The 19,607-nt window shown below is 35.1% G+C and overlaps 1 protein-coding gene across 3 annotated transcripts in view; it reads right to left on the minus strand.

Moving 5' to 3' along the window:
* The window catches only part of LOC136026284 (muscarinic acetylcholine receptor DM1-like), a 217,100-nt gene that overhangs the window by 84,480 nt on the left and 113,013 nt on the right, over window positions 1–19,607 (minus strand). For all 3 annotated transcript variants that reach the window (XM_065702681.1, XM_065702680.1, XM_065702682.1), the window contains exon 4: window positions 13,573–13,765. In XM_065702681.1, coding sequence (XP_065558753.1) covers window positions 13,573–13,765 — 193 coding nt within the window. The remainder of the gene's footprint in view (window positions 1–13,572; window positions 13,766–19,607) is intronic.

The raw sequence follows: 19,607 nt of genomic DNA on the forward strand, positions 1-19,607 counted from the left end.
CAAAAATGATCGTACGAAGGCCCCCTAAACCTTCTCAAAAAATAGTGTATTCCTTTAGCCGGGAGAAGGATCTCTTCAACTTTCGAGTCAATCACATACTTTACACCAAGCAAGCTCCCCTTTTCCACTACAAAACATATGTGCGGACGATTGGTAATTTATATTGTTAATGGCCCTAATCCCCCGGCGGGATCACACCCTCCGTGTAAATATGTTTATTGGACCTTTAACCTAATTTGAACAAAATGGCTATCTCAAAATTTTTATTGGATGTCATATGGAGTGGTTATCAAAAAAGGGTGCAAAAGGGGAGACCCTTCAGTAAGTTTGGACTCTTAAAAATGGCGCTAGAACTTTGGGTTCCAATCAAATATGAGTACTCTTGTGAGTGTAAGGAGAAAATAATGTTTCATTTAATCACTATTGTTACATCAATAACATGCTTTTCTGAAATACTAAAACTTTATTGTTCAAGAAAAGAGGAAAAGCTTTTTTATGGCGAAACATGACTTTCTCAATGACACAAAGATAGATATGTTTCTTTCAAATTAAATCGGTTTCTTTATTAACAAAGGTGAGACCCAGACGTGAGACCTATTCTTCTTCATAATTAATACAAAAAACTTTTCATGCTGAAATAAAGAGCCAAATGAGCACTTTAAACTAAACAAAAATGATTGTTTCAGGGTTTATGCAACATATATATTCAAGACTGGTTCAAAGAAACTGATTTCCCTATGTTTCAAAATTCTGGAAGAAACTAGTGCTTTACTGAAAACACAAAACTAACAAGACAAAACAGTATTCGGAGCGGGAAAGTGCTCAAGTAGCCTTCAGAAAATAAAACACTAATATGTGAATGAACTTCAACGGTTTAAACTCAATAAACGTGAGTCTACAACTGTAGTTCTAAGAAAAAATCAAGCAATCTCAGTTTTCAGTAAAGCACTAATTTTACAGAATTTTAGAAACATAGGGAAATATCAGAAGTTAGTTTATTTGAATCAATTGTACGATAACATGTTGCATAAGGGGTGAAACAGTATTTTTTTTGTTCGTTTTAACTTTCAACTTAGCTTTTTACTTCCGTGAGAAAAGCTTTGCTTTAATAAATTAATTTTTGCTTGTTTTCGTTTTTCCCTTTTGCATATTCACTACGAACCTTACAAACATCATTGTTGAACTTGGGTGATAAAACCAAAGGAGGCACTGTGATTTTTTTTTAAGTGCATTAAACATGGGTTTACTTTTGAAGGAGGATGAGAGCTCCAGGGCTATGCAATTTTAAGTCCTAAGCATTTTGGCCCTTGTTGGGATAAAAATTGAGATTTTGTGAAATAAAATAATTGGAAACTTCCCTTTGCTTTGCTGTTCAATATGGAGGACTCAAAACTACTGTGGTTCATTATTTTAGACTATGAAAAAAATGATTAACTATCTTAGAACTCCCATTCTCTGGCATTCTCACCTTCTTTGGACAAAAATTATGTTTTTGTCACACGAAATGGCAGGAAACGCCCCTCTGTTGTGGTTTGTCAAGGCAGTGGGCGTAAGTTTTCTGTTTAGGGTTTTAAGTCATAAAAAACTCAATGACTACCTCATAGTTCCCAATATTTGACATTTGAACCCCCTTTTGGCAAAGGAACTGATGTTGCTGCTCTTTTGCTGACCTCTTTTATAACTTTGAAAAGGCACTGGATTGGTAAGCTCAGTTGGAATCCTATCAAATGATCAAGGATCAAGGATCCTTGGAATCAAGTCCCTTCAAATGAAACCTCTCTCAACATTTTACGACTACCGGTTTGACATGGTAAACCCTGGTAAAAAACAGAAAAAAATAAAATTAAAACAGGAGACATATTAGTGCTTCCAATGCTAAAAGGTGATTTTTATTGTTGTCCAAGGTCGGCTTCAGTCCTTTTATGTGAGGCCTTTGGCCATGCTAATTTCAATCGTACACTTTATATTTTAATCCATCGCTATTTTCATGGAGTCTCAGACTCTTTCCATTAATATATTTTCGCAATAACCATTTACTATAAAAATTAATCGAAATAATGGTTAACCTGAAAAACAAATTCCTGGAAGTGTCTTGGTTGGCAACAAATACAGCTAGTTGGAAATCGCTGTTATAATTTTTACCGACTGTTATCGAAAATGTTTAAACAAAAGATATTAAAAAAAAAAAAAAAGACCAAGAGAAATCAGAACAGAACCATCGTCAAACCTTTTAGTTTCCTTTTTTTATTTTGTTAACAATCACTTGATCTAGCCAATAGTTATGTTTTAGAGAAGGTCCTGTCGGCGAATAATTTAATATCTAATATTTAGTAATATCTAATAACTAATTAATAATAAGTAATAAATCTACGTACGAGAATATTGTGAAAGCCAACTTAGGAAATGATGTTGGTAGTTTGTTAGGTATGGAATTAGGAGTCAGCAAGTTGTAGACTATTGTACCTGTTTGATTTGAATATCCCTGCCATCCTATATTTAAGTGAATTGGCACCCCGCTCCTTGAGACAGTTTTCTTATTAAAACAATTGACTTCTTCTGGGAAAAGTCCAACAGATGAAGGAGCTACTACTTTATTCGGGCTAAAGTCTGTATTGGAATCACCATGAATAAATAGATGAAACCCAAAATTCAGACCCTAATATGTTGTTGGGATATTGGTAATACACACTTTTCATAACCTACATGTGAATAGCATGTTCTAATTCAGTTCCTCATCCCCATCAGTATACCCTGAAAGCTTTATATCTTAAATTACCTTAAATCGCAGCTTGGAGCGATACAAGGATTTTCCATCCTTGTGATGCTCTGGTGATGAACAAAATTCATTTTGTGTGGGTTGTGGTTGTTAATCTAGCCTCTTGTGGAGGACTCTGCAGCTTCCCAATTGTAAAGGAACTCCTGGCAGAGCCATTCCTTATCAAGGTGGGACTTGAATGTGTCGGTTGAAGTTGCAGAAACTGTTTCCTCAGACAGTTGATTCCACAGATTGATGACTCTTTGGCTGAAGAAATGACTTTTATGTCTACTCGTGGAATGCTGCATGGAGAGCATCATTGAATGTCCTCTAGTACCAGAATGCAAGTGCTGTGCAAAGAGACCAGGAAGGGTGTTTTTAGAAAGGATTTTTTGGTTAAAATCATATCAGTATGTCCGTATGTCAGTGTCGGCCGCTTCAAACGACATAGTCTTTCTTCGTATGGAAATTTATTCATGCTGCTAACCATCTTAGTGGCACGACGATGGACATCCTCAAGCAACTTCTTATCTTTTTTGAAAAAAAGGGGCTGGCAATGACATTCTGACCCCCAGACGTGGTCGTACCGAGTGATTTATTTGCAGAAGATGAAACAGACTTAGCGTGGCTGCCCTAGTTTAATTGGTGATCAACAATGACCCCAAGATCTCTTTCATTGGAAACAACAGAAAGGAAGTTGTCTTGAAGGAAATACTTATGATGCTTGTTGTTTTTGCCAAAATGGATGACATGGCATTTGTCAACATTAAAAGCAAGGAGCCACATGTTAGCTCATCCTCCTAGACTGTCAAGTTCTCTTTGAATTGATTGCTGGTCAGAAGTAGTAGCCGCTTTTACAACTAGTTTTCAGTCACCCGCATAAAGGGTAATAAGATTTGAAAGAAGGGTGGGTAGATCGTTGACATAGAAGTTGAAAAGTTTTGGTCCAAGAAAAGTGCCCTGGGGCACACCACTTAATAGAGTTGTGGAAGAAGAGAAATGAGGAAATCAAAAACTCTGACAATCGGTGATCTTTCAGAGAGGAGGCCAATAATCCCCTGTACAACACCTTCATTGACACCTGCAGCCTTCAGTTTGATTATGAGGAATTCATGACAAACCTTGTCGAATGCTTAGGACAGATCAAAAAGAATCATGTCGACAGGAAGAGCCTTATCAAGCAGTGAAGTTACTAATTCATATGTTTGGATGAAGTTAGTGTCCACAGATCTACCAGACCTGAATGCATAATGTGATAGGGAGGGAATATTATTGACCTCAAGATGTTCAATTAGAGCTTTGTTAACGAATCTCACAAGCACCTTAACAACTGCAGAAGTGATGCTTATAGGACGGTAATTTTCCGTAGAGTCTCTTCGTCCCTTTTTATGGATCGGGGCTATATAAGATGTTTTCCAATTATGCGGTAGTTCCCATTTTGAAGAGATAACCGGAGCAACATGTACAGGGGGTTACTTGGAGCTGTTCGACACTCCTTAAAAAGACGTGGATGATCACCGTCTGGTCCCTTTGACTTATTTACATCAAGCTTCCCAAGGGTATTGAAAACCATTACTTCACTTACTGACAAATCAGGCATGGGAAAAGCACTTCATACGATGGAGGATCAGGTGAGAAGCTACCTGAGTTTTGGGTGAAGGCAGAAGCGAATTGTGCATTTAAAAGATCAGCCTTATCAATTGGAGATGAGTGTAGTACACCGTGGTCCACAAGGTCATCAATAGTATGATGATTTTGGTTTTTAGCAGAGACATGTCTCCAGAAATATTTGGGTTTAACTTGATGTCAGAAGCTAATTTTTCCTCGTAAGCAGATTTCAGTTTTTTGACAGAATCTGTAACACGATTCCGTTCTGACTTGTAAATTGTCAGAGTCTCCTTGTTCCTCTTCTTCATATACCGTTTCCATGCTCTAGATTTCTGGTTAATCAGCTTCTTAACTTCCTTAGTGAGGAAGGGAAGTGTTTTAGGCTATTTTCTAAAAATAACCCTGAAGTGTTTCTTTTCAATAGCAAGGAGCGTTTTTTTTTAAAATTTAACCAAGACTCATTGATGTCACGGGGGATAAGTATTGACCAGTTTGCAGATGGAATGTTCCTGCTGTTTCACCTCATAGTCGGTGAAAGTCTCAGGATGAAATATGGGTGTAGAACGACTATTTAGGGACAACACAGACAGAATAACTAGTTGGTCGCTACTAGCAATTGGCGGTAAATAATCATTTCGAATGAGGGAATCAGGATCATGCAGTATCACGAGGTCTAACAGCGAGGGATTCTGATAAGCTCTATGGTGTGTAGGCTTATTAATAGTCTGATGAAGAATATTATTTGATAGGCAAAATAAAAAAGGTGAGTCTCTACTATTAGATGAAGAATGTCCAGTTCCTTCAACCCACTCAATTGCAGGAAAATCAAAATCACCAATGATCACCAACTCAGATGAGATATAAAGGGATTTTTGAAGATGCCATTTCATCAATAATAGTTTTGAGGGCCAATTCACTATCTTCAAGGGAAGGAGAACTTGGACTTGAATAGACGCACCCAAGACACAATTTCTTATAAGCAATGGAGATATCAAGTCATACACTTTCAATCAATGCTATATCAATCATAGAAGGATTTACAACACTAACCTGGATACTGTCTCTTACATAAACACCAACTCCTCTTCGACAATTTGGGTGCTCCAAGTTGCTAAATAGCTTATATCCCGAGATCTTTAGTGACGTTTCAGTTACAGCAAATAGACTATGTTTCGGTAACAGTTTGACAAAATCCACAACATCTGCTGCTTCTTCCTTAAGAAGCACTTAGGATTCAAGAAGCTTATTTGTCAGACAGTCAACATTGTTTGAAAGAACACGGAAAGTGTTTCCAGAAGGGGGCTTCTGACTCGGGAAATTTAGCTGTTGAGACTCTCAGAGGTAACTTCAGATATGGCACTTATAAAATAGAATCTGCTGAACTCTGACATGACAAAAACAAATTGTTAGATAGAACATTTGAATTATCATCAGCAGAAAAAACACATGTTGTGTTTACGTTATGACATATGAATTTATAGATAATGTACATCATCAAAAATGCTTGAGTATGACATATATCATAAAAGAATGCTTATTTTCTCTAAATCATAACAATATCTACAATATCATAAAGTCATAGGGGAGTATATATGACAAAGTTGATATGTCAAAAAACTGCCCTGTCTTTTGTTGCACAGTCACTTTCATTTACTCAGGAACGCATTGTCAGCAAGATTGTAGAAAAAATGATTGACTAGACACTTTTGAGTTGCTCACCTTTATATTCATTTAGAACAAAGCGTTTTTGAAAAAAAGCATTGAAAGGCACCAGTCTCTTTGAGCAGGAAAAAAACTAGATTTAAAAAGACTAAGTAGTGAAAAGATACAGACTTTTTTCTTTGTGCTGCTATTTATTGACTGTATTTAAAAAAAAAGAAAAAATGAGTACTGAAATAATCTAGCCTTCATGAAGCAAGTTAGCTGAAGGGAAGAATATGGATAATTTACCAAAATGAATATAATAACGAAATAAAAATCCAAGTAGACCAAAAAAATGAATAACAAATAGGTGACGCTAAGACGACGTTCTCATGCTTTTAATAATGAAAGTAAGACGATCGGTGCAATCAAAAAAGAATGTTTTTACACTTTTCAATCCCTTCTGAATTTTTTTTCGACGATCAAACAGTCCTTGATAATGAACTATAAGGAGCGACGCGGCTCAATAGTAACCGAAACTCTTAAGAATGGGATTTTGATGTCAATACACATATCAACAGAATCAGCCTAATATGCTGATTGCCATTATAGAAGATTCATTAAGCTTAGTGTTACTTATTAAAGACTAAAAGCCAGAGAAGATTTGCCACATTTTCGAGAATGGGGAGATATGTCCCCTAAAAGTCAAATATCTTTAATTAAAACCACAACATCGGATCGTATCAGAGAACCATACTGAATAGGTTTCCAATTTCTATCTGAAAAATAGTGGAATTTAGTACTTTATGCCAGAAGACAGATCACGGATGCGTGTTTATTTGTTTTTTTCCAGGGGTAATCATATCGAATACCAAGACGATCAAGAGATGGCTCAGTTGAACGAATATTAAAAGTTCTAGTGCCTATTTAAGTGACCAAAAAGATTAGAGGGTAGCTAACCGTCCTCCTAAGCCCCTTTTCTCCCCAAATTCGTCTGAGCAAAATTTTGAGATAGTCATTTTGTTCAGCATAGTTGACAAGTACAACAACTATGCTTTTGGAGGCAAAATGACCCCCCCCATAAGCCCTGGGGCAAGGTGCTTAATTTTGAAAATTCGCTCAAGTTAATGTTACTTGTTATCGGGAATTTTGCGTACATCTTATGGATGAGGAAGGATTGGTGAATTTTCCGCTGTGAAATTTTCCATGGGGAAGGAGGTTTTTGTGGGACTGAACTTCTCAGGGGAAATTTTGTACTGGGGGAACAAGGTATGCCATAATTCTTATACGAAATTCTTTTAATTTCAATTTTACGTGTGAAGATGTGTTCGACTGAATATTAATAAATTCCCTATTCATATATCTCCAACTCTATCAAGAATCCTATTCATCCCTCTCAGACTTTGGTAAGACACTATTTAACTTAATTGAACCTCTTGTATACCAGTTTTGAGCCGATAGAAGCATCTGTGTCTGGATGAAGCTAGATAAAATCATTCATACTTCATATGTATCTAAATCTAAACAAATCCAATTCATCCCTTTCAGACTTTGGTAAAAACCTAATTTAACTATTTCAGACCCTAGTATGCCACTTTGGAGCTGATAATAGTATCTCTGTTTGACTGACTTTGGTAAAAACTAATTCATCTGTTTCAGACTCTAGAATACCGCGTTTGGGCTGGCAGTAGTTTCTGCGTATGTCTGAATCTTGATAAATTCCCACTTCATATGTCTCTAAGTGTGATAAATATGCGTTTCATCGCACTCAGACTTTTAAAAACATAATCCACCTATTCCAGACTCTAGTATACCATATGTCAGCTGATAATACTGTCCGTGTTTGACTGAATTTTCATATGTTCCCAACTCATATATGTCCAACCTTAAAAAGAATCCTATTCATCCCTCTAAGACTGGTAAAACACTATTTCACCTATTTAAGACTCTAATATACCAGAGCTTATAGTACTGTGTTTGACTGAATCTAGATAAATTCCTACTTCATATGTATCTTACTCTAAAAGGAATCCGATTCATCTCTCTCGGACTTTGGTAAAAAGCAAATTCACCTATTTCATTATGCAGCTTTGGAGCTGATACTAATGTCCGTGTCTGACTGGATCTCGTGTCTCTAACTCTAACATGAATATAATTCATCTTTCTAAGATTTTGGCAAAAACCTAATTCACCTATTTCAGGCCCTATTATACAGCTTGTGAGGTGATAATAGTGTCTGTGTCTGACTGATTCTAGTATTTCTAACTCTAAAAAGAATCCGATTTATCTCTCTAACACCTTGGTAAAAAAACTTATTCACCTATTTCAAGCCCTCGTACACCACTCGTTAGCCAATAGTAGTTCCTGTATTTGACCAAATCTTGATAAATTCCCGATTCACATATCTCCAACTCTAAAAAAAATTAGATTCATCTCTCTCAACCTTTGGTAAAAATCTCATTTACATGTTTCGGACTCTAGCATACCATTTGTGAGTTGGTAGTAGTGTCTGTATCTGACTGAATCTTGATAAATTTCCACATCTTATGTCTCTAAATCTAAGACGAATCCGATTCATCCCTCTCGAATTTTGGTGAAAACCTTATTCTTCTATTGCAGACACTAGTGTAACACTCGTTATCAGGTAGCAGTGTTTGTGTCTGACTGAATCTTGATAAATTCCCAATTCAAATGTCTCTAACTCTATGGAGGGGGGTTAAATGCCCCCCAATCACTTTTAACCATTAAAAAGGGTACTAGCCCCTTTTATTTCCAATCGAATGAGCTCTTTCTGAAGTTTCTAAGACAACAAATGGCCATCTCAAAAATTTTATCAGATGCATGTCGGGAAAATATGAGGCGTAGGGGGTATCCACCCTCTAATCACTCTGAATCTTAAAAAGGGAACTAGAACTTTTGATTCAAAGTCCAATGATCCCCCGAAAGTTTATACGATCACCCTTTATATATGTGCCTTATATGCCCACAGGCCATAACTTACTACCATTATCCCGAGGGCTGTAGGGGGCTGTCATCCTCATAGACATAATTTCCGGCCTTTTCAACTGCGTTGAACAAAATGGCTATCTCAAAATTTAGATTGGATGTGTTTGAAGAAATGGCGAGCGTGGGAGTGGGGTTAGTTGCCCTCCGATCACTATCGACTATTAAAAAGAGCATTAACCCATTCAGTTTTCAACCGAATGAGGTCTTTTTGAAGTTTCTACGACAACAAATGGCCATTTCAGAATTTCTATCAGATGCATTTCGGGGAAATGCAAGGTGTGGGGGGTATCCACCCTCTGATCACTCTGAATCATAAAAAGGACAATAGAACATCTGATTTCTAATCCAATGAGTCTTTTCCGAAGTTTCTACGACCACCCTTCTATACAAACCTAAAATACCCCCAGGGTCTAACTTACAACCCTTGCCCTAAGGGCTGTTGGGGGGGGGGGTAAGGTTGTCATCCTCAAAGACATAATCTCCAGATCTTTCAACTATGTCAAACAAAATCGCTATCTCAGGATTTTGATTGAATGTGTTTGGGGAAATAGTGGGCGTGTGAGGGAGGTTAGTTGCCCTCGAATCACTTTCGACTAACAACAAGGGCATTAGCCCTTTCAATTTTGGATTGAATGAGCCCTTGTCAAAGTTTCTATAGCAACTCTTATGATACAAAGTGCCCTGGTCTAAAAAAAAAAAAAATATACATATATATTTTGCCCACATCGCTCTTTGCTTAGGCAGCGCTATTGCGTTGCCTGTGATCTTAAGATCATAGGCGCTATTTCATCGTGTTGTTTCGTCGATTCAAACAATCAGATTTAGTTTTCACTGTCTTTGGTATTTTGAAAAGGCTATTAATTGTATATGTTAATATTTTTTAACATCTTTGCGATTTTTTTATATCTGAGGATGTTTCGCAATCGAACCTATTGGAAATTCTCAGAAGTAACCCTGGTAGGTATACATACGGGTTTTAATTGAGTTTACAATAACCATTCCTCGAGACTGATTATTCTATATATAGATTCAACAGTTTTTAAATTCCATATGTGTACCGACATTTAAATATTTTCAAAGGTTCGTATAATGCTTGTCGTGATACTTTTTCTGAAAGAAAAAGAAAATGAGCCTTTTGTTTCTAAGATACGTAAGAGCTTTAGAAAGCTACTCCCTTGAGAAAAGCCTCCAATAAGTAAGTTCATATATAACGTAAAGCATTACTAAAAGAAACATGAAACTTTCTTTCTTATTTCTTTTAAATAAGCTAGATTCATTTTCATTCTAAATCCTAATATCAAAAGCTATCCCAAAGTAAGCTTGTTTATCGAGAATAACTACATTACAAGGACGGTGAACATAAACAGATTCTTATTGTTTGAATTGGTTATGTAGAAACCTACACAACAACACGTACCTTGGAAAATAATAAAATTTGAGAATCCAATTTTTAATGAAAATTACTTTCATATGCAGTTATGTAGCTGTTGATAATCGCGATAACCAAAAAGTCGAAAATCACCAAAAAAAAAAGCTAAAACCATGCGGCACCAAATAACTTAAGAAAGTGTAGCTTTTGTTTGACGGTGTAGTTGTCGGGTGCCAACAAATCACTAGTGTTTGAATTCTTACGGACGAAAAAATGATGTCAAATTTAGCTAGTCATATTTTCTTAGTCGTTTTCAAAGTTCGAGGTGCAAAACTAACGAAAATGTGATACTGCCCTAAGAACTTAATAACCAAGAGATTTTGATAACCAAGATGATAACTTAATAACCAAGAGATTCTGAAATAACCAAGAGATAACCATTGAAATCTACAGTCTTTCAGCACGACTAGTGCTAACGAATGGTCAGTACTAACTAGTAAGGACAAAAAGCGTTCGTTCTTGCCTATTTAACCTTTTTACGGTTAACTTTTGCCTGTCAGTTATAAGTTCAAAGACTTATCATTATGGAGAGAGTTTTGTAGTTGCAATTGAAGATATTGATCAACATATAGTGAAGATTAAAAAAAAGGCAAATGTTATCTTCATATATAACACAATGAGCATGTACTTGAATGAAGGCATACTCTTGCCTACTTTCATGGCTCGGTAATTTATTAAGTTTACGAAGCAAACACGTTTACAGCAACTATACCCCAGTCGTATATTGGGTACAGCTCTTTTTATATCTCCCTCTGTCTTCCTCTCTCTCGCTCCCATTTCATTTCTGTCTCAGTTTCTATCTCTCTCTCTTTGCATCTGTTTCTTTTCTCTTCTCTCTCTCTCTTATGTTTGCTGGAAGTACCAAAGACATAAACAAAAAGTAAAATGTTTGCCATCTGGACCCATCAAACGTCTATTCCATACCTACAAACGGCAATTTTCTATGACATCTATGTTGGTTGCTTCAAAATTATGAAGTTTGCATGGCAGTATGACGTTTTTTCAGTGTTTCCATATTGAACGTGAAAATAAATAAGCATAATTTGTTATTTGAATTAGATAACACTTTTTTTGTAAAACAAAATGTTTTGATTCTCAAAGAAAAGTACATCTTCAAAGGAAGGCTACGGCTTTTTAAGATGTATCGAACCTTATTTTTTACACTTAATTTTTGCTGAGATTTAGTTCCTTTTTTTTACACTTAATTTTTGCTGAGATTTAGTTCCTTTTTTTCAAATTTTGTGCGCTTTACTGCTAAAAACTTGAAACCGTATAAGGAGGTCTTTTTCCAATTTGATTGAATTTTTATAAGATTAAATTAAAAAAAAACATCTTTTTTATCTGAAAATAAGGAGCAACATTAAACTTAAAACAAACAGAAATTATGAAGCATATGAGTGCCTTTCCTCAGCACCTCGCTCTTTGTACTAAAATTTTTTAAGTATTTTTAAAAAAAAGCTTTTTATTTTTCTAATTAAACGAACAGCGTTTCGGGAATGGTTCTTAAAGAATTGGGACAGAATTCAAACTTCAGCGTAAAGAGCGAGGCGTTGAGGAGGAATAACCCCACTCATACACGTAATATTTCCGTTCGTTACTCCTTTAATAGGAGTAACTTAAGTTTTAACGTTACTCCTTACTTTCAGTTGAAAAAAAATGTTGTTTATATATATAATTTATGATCGTTCTTTAAGTAATGCCAGGAAATCTGGCTTCTCCTCGCTGGATAAATCCCTCCTCCCCACGGGCTTATTCTCTAGATTATTTATCTTATTAAATATCTTATCTATTATTATCATATTAGATTTATCTATTTAGATTTATTATTTAGATTTATTTTTATTTTTTGATTTATCTTAGATATCTTGTTAGATTTATCTATTAGATATCTTATTCTCTATTCTTATTCTCACATTCTGGTGAAAATTTACCAGGAAAATTACCCTTAACATCTCCGCCCCTAAAATGGAATAGACAATGAGAAAGCAAGACATAAGAAGAATTTTGTATAGGAATTCTGGCAAATTTCCCAAATGCAAAATTTCCCCTGAAAAATTCACCCCCTGGAAACTCCCATCCCAATAGAAAATTATCCCCGTATAAAATAGCACCAGCAAAGAAATTACTCCCTTCGAAAACAGTATGCATACTTCCCAATAACAAATAGTATCCGTAGAAAATGGGCAAACTTTGCATCTTAAAGACCTTTCCCCACAGGCTCTGAGGGGTCATGATACCTACGAAGGAGTAGTTATTCGGCCTTTCCACTTTGCTGAACAAAATGACTATCTCAAAATTTTAACCGGACCATTTTGAGAAAAAAGGGGTATGTGAGGGGGACTAGTTTCCCTCCAATTTTGTGTCACTCAAAAAGGGCGCTAGGGCTTTTAATTTCCGTTTGGTTGAGCCTTTTCATGAATTTAGGACCACTGGGTCAATATGACCACCCCTGGGAAAACAAAAACAAAAGACAAACAAATAAACACGCACATAAACTGGCAAACAAATCCACATTTTTCCAGATAGGAGCTTGAAACCTCGTCAGTATGGTTCTCTGATACGCAGAATCTGATAGTGTGGTTTGTATTAAGATTCTATGACTTTTAGGGGTTTTCTCCTTTTTTTGAAAATCAGGTAAATTTTCTCTGGCTCGTAACCTTTGATGGGTAAAATCAAACTTAATGAAAGTCAGATATATGAAATCAGCTTAAAAATTTGATCCTTTTGATATATCTACTGGTGTCAAAACTTTGTTTTTTCGAGTTTTGGACACTATTGAGCTGGGTCGCTCAGCAGTTTGCCTACAGTTAGCCTACAGTTTAGCCTACAGTTTGTTCCCACTTAGCCTACACTTACCCTACAGTTTGTTCCCACGAACTGTTTGATATTAATGGCTGGGTAAGTTTTCATTTAACACATTCAAACAATTATATTTCTTTTCTACTATATGTGGCACATTAAAACTTAACCGCTCTAGAATCTGTCTAGGTTATCATTTAGTTTTCTGGTTCTTAAAGATAAATTATATGGCATCTCGTTGTTGCTTCATTTCCAATTTTAAGCCTTGTCTGCAAGAATAATTTTAGGTATAATTTAAAAGCCAATCATCCAAACAATATTGTACTGAAAATACCTGGAATTGGACCTTCTGCTTTCCGTTTTCTTACAGGCTTGTAGATTTGACAAATCTTTCTGCCGTTTCTCTGTTTCTAACCAAATCTGCCAGTATAGTATGCACATAATGGTTACTGGAACGTAAAATGCAGCTACAGCCGTTCCAAATGCAATATACTGGTTAGTGTCTATAAATTGGATGTAGCATTCGGCTAAAAGTAGATTTGAAAACTGTTCAGATAAAACCAAAGATAAGATAAAACTGTTAAGATGAAACTCTTAAATATATCAGCTTAGAAGGCGGTACGGAGCTACACATGCATACATAAACCCCATAGTTTCTTTATTAGATAAACCCTTCAAAAGATCTTTTAAAAAGGGCAAAGATCCTCCAAAGCCATTAACGTCGTTTTCGACTGATAAGTGTCGAAGTTTTAATTACCATGTTTTTTGCCCCTACAGGTGGTAGCCTTGTTACGCACTTTTATGGCAGTTTGGATCGAATCCTGGGCTCCGAATTGCCAGCAGAACATAAATCCAACTATGCTAGCAATGGATCCAAAAGTATCCTAATATCTATTTAATTCAAACCTCTGTAAACTCAAAAGGAAACAAATAATTATGAAGGAAGAAAAAGAGATGAAAACGTAACACCAGGGGCACACCCACGTTTCAACACAAATGCAAAGGAACAAACAATACAGCTTTACAATCTCTAAATCTCTCGCATCAATGAAAGACGATTGAGCAAAAAAGGATCTACCAAATTGGAATGAACTCTAATTACAGTTAAATAAAAAACAAGTTTTTTTTTTTAACTGAGAGTAAGGAGCGGCATTAAAACTTAAAACGAACAGAAATTATTTCGTATATGAAAGGGGCTTTTTCTCCTCAACACCCCGCTCTTTACGCTAAAGTTTGGCTCTTTCTCTTAACTCTGCTTTTTAAAACAGTAAAAAAGTTTAGGGTAAAGAGCGGGGCGTTGAGGAGGAAAAGCCCTTTTCATATATGAAGTAATTTCTGTTCGTTTTAAGTTTTAATGTTCGTTTTAACTTAAAAGGGCACTAGAACTTTTAATTTCCGTTAGAATGAGCTCTCTCGCAACATTCTAGGACCAATGGGTTGACACGATCACTTCTGGGAAAAAAACAAAAGAAAAAAAAAGAAAATAAACACGCATCCATGATCTGTCTTCTGGCAAAAAATACGAAATTCCACATTTTGTAGATAGGAGCTTGAAACTTCTGCAATAGAGTTCTCTGATATACTGAATATGATGGTGTGATTTTCGTTAAGGTTGTATGACTTTTGGGGTGGGGGTGTTTCGCCCTATTTTCTAAAACGAGAAAAATTTTCTCACACTTTTAACTTTTGATGGGTAGGACTAATCTTGATGAAAGTTATATATATAAAAATTAGCATTAAAATTTGATTCTTTTGATGCAGCTATTGATATGAAAATTCCGTTTTTTAGAGTTTCGGTTACTATTGAGCCGGGTCGCTCCTTACTACAGTTCGTTACCACGAACTAATTGACTACTGTGTCATTGATTTTCACACTAACTGCAAAGACTTCATAACATGTCCATAAAACCTTTTTTTTGGTTCGAAACGGAATAAAAGGATATTTGAAAATTCAGAAATAAACACAATGGAAGAAGTTTTTATCTATTCAAAAACAGTAATAAACTTAAAAATAGTAGTCAAGTATGATAATAGCTTCAGTTTTTTTCTCTTAGCTTGGTTTATACGCGTGTTTGAAATACTTCTTTATATTATTTTTTTTTTCAAATAAAAATACTCATTCTTATGCATGCGTGTGTTTTCATCTCCTTAGGCTCAAACTATGAGTGGACTCACAAATCTGATTCAAGTCTTAGAACCAAGAGACTCATTGCCCCTATTTGTGCCTTCTATACTCAGGAGCACCACGACAAGGTTTTCGCTAATACCCACCTCCCTTTGCAAAAAATTCATTCATGGGATACAACCTTCGAGGGTTGACCAATAGTGTCAAAAGCTTCATCTTTTGTAAAATTTTGAATAATTCAGGAGACTGGAACTGCTTCCAATAACTGTATGTAAATATTCACAAAACAAATATCACTCAAGTCAATAGCTTTAGACCTGTGTGCGTAGTCACCTTAAGGCTTAAAAAAGGCATTAAGTAAGTCCAACTAAACTCCTTATCCCGAAGGTCTTAAAAAGATTACATTCATTAAAACTATGGCTAGAACAGGAAAGCCGAAAAAAAATGTCTTAAGAGTTTGCTTCATAATATTCTCTAAAATTTGAAATATCTCAGGAAGGTTTTGGGTTTCATTTATTCTTTAATATTAGTTTCTGGTCGTTTTGAGTTTGTATTAGTATAGGAATTTATTTCTTCTGGTCTTAAGTTTTATATAGCTCTTGACTATTCTTTGATAAACCTCTTTTTTCAAAAACTATTCTCAATTAATAATAATAAAACACTGAAGCCCCATGACTTTTACTATAGGCAACGCTATAGAGTTGTCTCTGTTTTAAACATAAGTTACAACGGCCAGAGGTAAGCGTTCTTACACTCCACTATCAAGACTTGTATAATAGTGAGTGTTTATAGTTTTTGCTGTAACAAAACCGCCCGTTTATGTTATTTTTTTTATGTTTCAAAAACTTATAAACTTAAAGCTTGAAAAAAGCTCACAAAACTTCCTTTACAATTATAATTATGGGCTTTATACATAAGGCTCACAAAAACATAGAAACTTATACCTTGAATAAAGCTTTTTGCTGTAACAAAATCGCCCGAATGAGCTATGTTATTTTATCAAACAGTTCGTGGTAACGAACTGTAGTAAGGAGCGACCCGGCTCAATAGTAAACCAAACTCTAAAAAACGGAATTTCGATGCTAAGAGATATATCAAAAGAATCAGATTTTTATGCTGATTTTAAATATACAAGTTTCATCAAATTTAGTCTTTGTCATCAAAAGTTACGAGCCTGAGAAAATTTGCCTTATTTTGGAAAATAGGGGGTAACATCCCCTAAAAGTCATAGAATCGAAAAAAATCACCCCATCGCATTCAGCGTATCAGAGAACCCTATAGAAAAAATTTAAAGGTCCAATCTACAAAAATGTGGAATTTCATATTTTTTGCCAGAAGACAAATCACGGGTGGATGTTTATTTGTTTGTTTTTTGTTTTTTTTTCCCAGGGGTCATCGTATCGACCAAGTGGTCCTGGAGTGATGCAAGAGGACTCATTCTAACGGAAATGAAAAGTTCTAGTGCCCTTTTTAATTGACCAAAAAATTGGAGGGCACCTAGGCCCCCTCCCACGCTACTTTTTTTCCTAAAGTCAACGGATCAAAATTTTGAGATAGCCATTTTGTTCCGAATAGTCGAAAACCATAATAACTATGTCTTTGGGGATGACTTACCCCCCACAGTCCCTGGGGGAGGGGCTGCGAGTTTCAAACTTTGACCAATGTTTACATACAGTAATGGTTATTGGGAAGTGTACCGACGTTATCAGGGGGATTTTTTTGTTTTGGGTGTGGGGCTCAGGGGAGGGGGCTATATGGGAGGATCTTTCCTTGGAGGAATATTTCATGGGGGAAGAGAAATTCAATGAAAAGGGCGCAGGATTTTCTAGCATTACTATTAAAAAAAAACACAATGAAAATATAAACATGAAAAAGTTTTTTCAACTGAAAGTAAGGAGAAGCATTAAAACTTAAAACGAATAGAGATTATTACGCATATGAGGGGTTCTAAAAATACTTTAGCATAAAGAGCGAGGTATTTAGGAGGAGATAAATACTTCGCTCTTTATGCTAAAAATTTTTTAAGTAATTTCAACTATTTGTTCTACGGCCTTTCTGATTCAGGGGTCATTCTTAAAGAATTGGGACAAAACAAGATTTAGTGTGAAGAGCGAGGTATTAACGAGGGGACCAACCCCCTCATATATATAATCAAAAATATAAGAATATAAAAGTTTGTTACGTAAGTTAATTCTTAAGTTACGTATATTTTTACTAATAAAAACGTTCGTTAAAAATTAAAAGATCTAGTTGCCTTTTTAAGTAACCGAAAAATTGAAGGGCAACTAGGCCTCCTTCCCCATCCCTTATTTCTCAAAATCGTCTGATCAAAACTAAGAGAAAGCCATTTAGCCAAAAAAAAAGAATAAATATGCAAATTTCATTTTAATAATTTATGTACGGAGACCCAAAATCAGACATGCATTAATTCAAAAACTTTCAGAAATTAAATAAAGAAACGAGTTTTTTGAAATGAAAGTAAGGAGCGACATTAAAACTTAAAACGAACAGAAATTACTCCGTATATGAAAGGGGCTTTTCCTCCTCGACACCCCGCTCCTTGCGCTAAAGTTTGATTCTTTCTCGCAACTCTACTTTTTAAAACAATAAAAAACTTTAGCGTAAAGAGCGGGGTGTCGAGGAGGAAAAGCCCCTTTCATATACGGAGTAATTTCTATTCGTTTTAAGTTTTAATGTCGCTCCTTACTTTCATTTCAAAAAACTTGTTTTTTTTTATTTAATTTATGAAAGGGGCGTATACAAGAGGGGAAATATATGTTGTGTTATTGCGCTATCATTGAAAATGCATGCACCGATAAGATTTGGAAGTAATTCAACATTCAAAAGTGGTCAAAAAATGGTACACAGAATTAGCAAACTTGTGTGATAAACACGTCGGTGAGTTTAGGAAAACTAGAACTAATAATAAGAGAAATAAAGAGAACTAATAATAAAGAGATCTCTTGCTTTTAACCAATTTGCATGACTTTTATTAGAGCCCACTAATCTGAATAAAGAGAAAAACTGTTTTATAATTAAATCATGTTTCTAAAACTTACAAACTTATAACTTAAGTAAGGCTCACTTCCATAATTTCATTTTACATAATACTGCCTAAAGTAGCTTACTCCGTGAAAATAACACTAAAAATCGTGCCAAATGGCCTATCATAAAACTACTTTTCTAAAGCCAAAGAATGATTTACGACCTTTTCCAGGCGAAAAAACTTGATGTAGAAATATACTGGCTTTGCCCACTTATAATACGTCATTTAGAGTGAAAAATCCCCTCGCGAGGTATTTCTTTAAATCACCAAAAGGGAACAAAATATGAGCCAATCAGGAAAGGGTGGAGATGGCTTATCTCAGCAAAAAAGATAATCGGCTTCCTTTTCTTTTTCAATGTCCATCTTTTCTTTTCGTTTCTTCAGCTTTGGAGGCGTTCATAATTAGTACGAAAAGTTGTATAATTTAACTGGTTATTAAGATGTTTTCCAGTCTTATACAGAATATTTGTTAATTTGGTTTTAGTATTTATTTACAGATGTGTGAGGTTGTTCAGAAAGACGAAGTAGGTTATACATCAGGATCGTAAATTACTATGGGGCGAGCATATAATTACCCTATCTGGACCTTGATGTGTCCCCTCCAGATTTAGTTTTGCTCTCCCAGAGGTTAGTTTGTCCTTTCCAAGATATATATATATATATATATATATATATATATATATATATATATATATATATATATATATATATATATATATATATATATATATATATATATGTATATATATATATATGTATATAACACAACCACAGATGAATGAATAATTAGGACTTCTTTCCCAAGACAGTGAACCAACAAAACCTAATTGAATATTTCGGCCCTAAATGTAAGGGCCGTCTTCAGGAAGGAAAATAATGAACAATAAAACGCTTACAATAAAAGCTCTTGGCTAAAAATCCATTTTTTTTTTAATAGCCTTGGCATCATTACTTCTTAACGAAAAGTTCAGCCAAGACTGTGTTATAAAAGCTAACATTTTACAAGCTAAAAGGTTCATTCATTGAACTAACTGTATTTACGAAAAATTGGAATAATTTCTTATTGCGATATTTGCCTTCTCTGCAGCTAATCTTGTAGTTCTTTTGGGATTGGGCTTGTTTTTATTCGTTCCTATTTTTGTTTTATTTTGGATTATATTATTTTCTATAATTCATTTTGTGTACATAGGGTTTGAAT

Source organism: Artemia franciscana, chromosome 4, assembly GCF_032884065.1.
Source record: "Artemia franciscana chromosome 4, ASM3288406v1, whole genome shotgun sequence".
In the NCBI taxonomy this organism is placed as follows: Eukaryota; Metazoa; Arthropoda; class Branchiopoda; order Anostraca; family Artemiidae; genus Artemia; species Artemia franciscana.